This window comes from Phoxinus phoxinus, assembly GCF_949152265.1.
Source record: "Phoxinus phoxinus genome assembly, chromosome: 15".
NCBI lineage: Eukaryota > Metazoa > Chordata > Actinopteri > Cypriniformes > Leuciscidae > Phoxinus > Phoxinus phoxinus.
The window spans coordinates 34799672-34804671 of NC_136890.1; the positions used below are offsets into that span (position 1 = coordinate 34799672).

General features: G+C 42.9%; 1 protein-coding gene across 2 annotated transcripts in view; it reads left to right on the forward strand.

The window, feature by feature from the left end:
• Nucleotides 1-4653, forward strand: part of ppic (peptidylprolyl isomerase C) — an 11057-nt gene extending 6404 nt beyond the window's left edge. Inside the window, exons 4-5 of one of the 2 annotated variants that reach the window (XM_079636614.1) lie at nucleotides 2525-2709; nucleotides 3014-4653. In XM_079636614.1, the coding sequence (XP_079492740.1) occupies nucleotides 2525-2709; nucleotides 3014-3142 (314 nt within the window). In that variant the 3' untranslated portion in view covers nucleotides 3143-4653. The remainder of the gene's footprint in view (nucleotides 1-2524; nucleotides 2710-3013) is intronic. The other variant, XM_079636615.1, reaches the window with a different exon arrangement.
• Nucleotides 4654-5000: the final 347 nt, after the last annotated feature.

A 5000-nucleotide genomic window follows, 5' to 3' on the forward strand; every position in this document is an offset into this window, starting at 1 on the left:
TTCTCAAAACATCGGCACAAAAACAGTATTTATACATCGTTCATGGAGCGTTTTAGTTGGACGTTCATCTAACGCTTTTTTTAATGTTACTTCATGTTTCAGAGCGTTCATCATCCAAAAAGAAACATTCCCAAAATAAAAAGGAATGTTTAACCTTCGCATTAACAAGAGAAACGTTTTTTAAACATTTAATAAACTGGACGTTTCCATGTTTTCATAACGTAATGGGAACGTCGGCAAAACATTCTTAGAATATGATTTTTTTATTAGCTGGATTTTAAAGTGTCAGTTCAGCCAGAGATGTAAACTCTGTCAGTAATGACTCTCCTCATGTTGTTCCCCGTCAGACTCTCCTTCATCTTCGGGACACAAATGAAGATATTAGTGATTAAATCTGAGAGTCTCACTCCTCCAGAGGCTTCTGTTGTGATTTCATTCTGCCGGCCCAGAAAAGTTAGTAAAGACATCGTTAAAAAAGTGACTACAGTGCACGCCTCTTCGGCGGCGCGGTCACCCAACTGGCGAAAGGTGCGATCGAGACGAAATTAAGTCCGGGTTCTGCAGCCCCTACTTCATTGAACCCAAGAAGTACACTGGGTTACGGCCAATCCTGGACCTGCGCGTCTAGAACCGATCCCTTCTCAGGCTTCCGTTCCAGATGCTCACGGCCAAACGCATTTTGGAGTGTGTGCGGCCACAGGATTGGTTTGCAGCGATCAACCTACTTTCATATCTCCATTCTCCCTCGACACAGACCGTGCCGTTGCTTTGGCATACCAGCAGCAATGGCGACCGTGCCCCCGTGGTGTGAAGGCCCACTCCCCTAGGAGTGTGGCTTCCTCTTGGACTCTAGCACATGGCCCTCGCTAACAGACTAAGGGCCCTATTGTAACGCTCTGAAACGCAAGTAACTCTGTGGGCGGATCCCGGCGCTGTTGCTATTATACCGGCGGGATAAACGACTCTTGCGCCCGACACAAATCTAAAATGTGTGTGTCTGATGTCGCTTCATTACTCATAGGTGTGGTTTGGGCGTAACGTGAAATAAACCAATCAGAGCGTCCTCTCACATTCCCTTTAATAGCCGGCACGCTTGTTCCACGACGGATTGCTATTATAACGGCGGATCGCTATTATAACGGCGGGTTTGCCGGCGCACGCCAGGAGCGGTTCACAGCCGAGGAGACCGACGTTCTCGTCAGGGCCGTAAAACACAGAGAAGTGACATTGGGGATGATGGAGAAACACACACACATTAGCTTCGGTTAAACAGGCGTATAATAATTTGGGTAAATGTGTAATCTAGATTTATGCCTATTTTTTCACATCTTCACGGACACAACAATGATTTCCTCGTGTGTTAATATTTTTCCTTGTAATAATGTATGATTTGCAAAAATGAAAACTGCTGTTTATATTAGAGAATCAAAGTGTGTGTGTTGTTCACACGCTACATAATGGCCAAGCACGCACGCTTAAAATAGCATCTGACTAACGCGCGGCGCCGCTGTCTTTAGACTGGGTTTCTCCTGGTCAGTGGCGGAGTTGTTTTCTGGAACTGCAGAATATCTCCAGGGAACGTTTGCGCCGGAACACACTCCTCTTTACACTGAACCGCCCCCCCGAGCGCAAGTTCATTCCCTAATGTACCGACGTGCGTCTGTGGAGGGAAGAGTCGCTGTGCGCGGGTGCAGAATAGGAATGATACATGCGGCGGTGTACAAAGTCAATTGCGCTGGTGTAAGATAGGCCCCATAATCTGCAGAGCTGCAGGCCCGTCGGGCGACGCCCACGTGTGTATTTCCCCTGTACGCCTCTGAGCATGTGTCTTTCCCTCGGCGAGCCACCTTGCCACCCCTGGGGTTGAAACTATCCACCCTTCCTTATATACCCATGAGGTGGGGCGGAGTTACGCTATGCAAATTCCGCAGACCCCTGGCATTTCCTTGCCATTGGGTCGTTTTATATTCTCGAATTTGACAGGTTTCTAAGCGAAACCCCATTCGCCATCACAACGTAACGTCTCCGTTCCCTACTCAGGGAACGAGGTTTACACACGTAACCGAGACGTTACACTACGGGAACTCACTCAGAGGAACACACAGAAGAACATCAAGAGTTGAATAAAGTTGCACTAAAAGTATTCTGGCTGCTTGATAAACTGAAGGTTGAGCCGCTGTCGTCACTCGGACTATTTTAAACATCGTCTTTACTAACTTTCTGGGCCGGCAAGTTTCAATCACAACAGAAGCCTCTGGAGGAGTGAGACACTCTCAGATTTAATCACTAATATCTTCATTTGTGTCCCGAAGATGAAGGAGAGTCTGACGGGGAACAACATGAGGAGAGTCATTACTGACAGACTTTACATCTCTGGCTGAACTAACTCTTTATATTAGCGTAATGTGACACGTATGTGAGAGCTGCGGGAGATTATCAGTGAATAATTCCTCCCAGAAAACGCAGATTATCCGTAATAAAGGATGTCGACCGCAGAAGCTCTGATCCTCAGTTCTGTCCTCAGGGAAAAGCATCTATGGAAACACGTTTGCGGACGAGAGCTTCCGGCTCCGGCACCTGGGGTCCGGCTGGGTCAGTATGGCGAACGCCGGGCCCGACACCAACGGCTCGCAGTTCTTCATCACGTTAGCCAGAGCGCCGTGGCTCGACGGGAAGCACGTGGTCTTCGGGAAGGTCCTGGAGGGGATGGTAGGATTCCTGAAAAACACACTCTATGATGTCAGACGGAAACACAGAATCCAGTCGTAAAAATGTAATTTACTGAATAACGTGGAATGTCTCAGAATGAGGCCAATTTTTGATGAATAAATCAAAGTTATGGTGCACACTAGATCATATGGCAGTGTGGACTCGTGTTTGTGAATATTAAAGCCTAAAAACACTATTTAAAGGGGTTATGAGGTTCAGTTTAGTGCTGTGTACTAGAGTAGTGAACCAATGGCAGCGCTGCGAGCGGATGACGGTGTGTGTGTGTGTGTGTGTGTGTCTGCAGGCTGTGGTTCACACCATTGAACTCCAGGACACGAACGAGCGTAACCTGCCGTACACCGAGTGTGTGATCGTCAACAGCGGGAAGATCAAGGTGAAGGATCCGCTCGTGGTGGAAGTGGAGGGATGGTGAACATTACTGATCTCACACACACACACTCTCTCTCACACACACGCGCGCGCACCCACACACACTCTCTCTTACACACGCGCGCACACACACACACACATGCAAACACACACACACGCGCACAAACAAACCAACAGTCACACACACACACTCACCAACTAACTCACTCACACACCAACACACACTCTCACTCACACGCGTGCACCCACACACACACACATTCACAAACACACTCATGCACGCACACACACACACACTCACCAACAAACAAACACACATTCACACACTCTCAAACACTCACACACTTATGCTTCATCTTCATATCCTCATATCTGCGCTGTGACTGTATTCCTCATCAGATTATTCTCATAAACACTATGCAGGCTCTTTTTGTAATGATCATATCAGTCCGTGTGTGTGTGTGTGTGTGTGTGTGTGTGTGTGTGTGTGTGTGTGTGTGTGTGTGTGTGTGTGATGTGCTGTAACTCTCACTGTCCTGCACTTTACTGCAGAAATCACCTGTTCAATTATTACCTGTGTATTAATATCTGCACGTGCCATACGAGACGCATACTTGAATTATGACTTTGAACTTTGTTTCTAATGAGCTTCAGGAACACAAATAACAGTCTCTGTTTCTGTAAACTGTATTTAAATGTATGTAAATCTGGTTAATTAGTTTGATGTGCATTCTTATTCAGAAACTAAATCTACCTTATAAGATCCCGGCGGTTTCATTCTATGTTCATATGTGTTTATCAATGTGTGTGTGAGAGTGTGTACTACCATTTTAAAGTTTAGAGTGAGTAGATTATGTTAAGTTGAATTAAATTGATCAAAAGTGACAGTAAAGACATTTATAATGTTACAAAAGATTCTGTTTCAAATTAATGCTGTTCTTTTGAACTTTCTATTCATCAAAGAATTCTTAATAAAAATAAAAAGCATCAGTTTCCACAAAAATATGAACATTGGAATTAATCATAACTGTGTCTTGAGCATCAGATCATCATATTACACTGATTTCTGGAGGATCATGTGACACTGAAGACTGGAGTAATGATGATAAACTCAGCTTTGATCACAGGAATAAATTACACATTACTATATATTCACATAGAGAACTGATGATTTACATTATAATCATATTTCACTGTTTTACTGTGTTTGATCAGATAAATGCAGCTTTGGTGAGCAGAAGAGACTCTTGAATGGTAGTGTATACTCTCTGAAAGAAAGTTTGGATTTCACAACCAACCATATTAATTATATCAGTTATAGTTTGTTAAACAGAAACTAAAGTTCCTAAAGTCAACATGAACATTTCAGAATGAAACGAAATATTCTACAGGAAACTGGACGGTGAAAATGTCTCGATTACGATCGGAACATGAATTAATTAAGGAAGAAAATAGTGTCAGTTGTGATCTCATGTTGACTTTATGACTGGAAATACATTTATGAAATCATCAAGAGATTTTGCTGCGGTCTCAAAATAAAACACTTTTCTCCTGAATATGATTTATCTTCTTTATTTGTGAGTTAATGTTGGTTTACTAACAAACCAGTATTTATTCATATTCGTTTGCATTAATAAATACAGCTGTTCATTGTAGCTCAGCTCCATAAAAAAAAAAATATATATATATACATACATATTTTATGCAATATGCAACTTTTGATTTGAACAATTAGTTAATATTGAAATGAACTAAGATTAATAAATGCTTTAAATATACAGTAGTGGCCAAAAGCGACATCATCCAATATTGAAATATTATTTAAGATTTTGCAGTCATATTGCACAGGTGTCGATTGTATTGTTAGTGATAATAACGCAATTATGAAACATGATGAATTA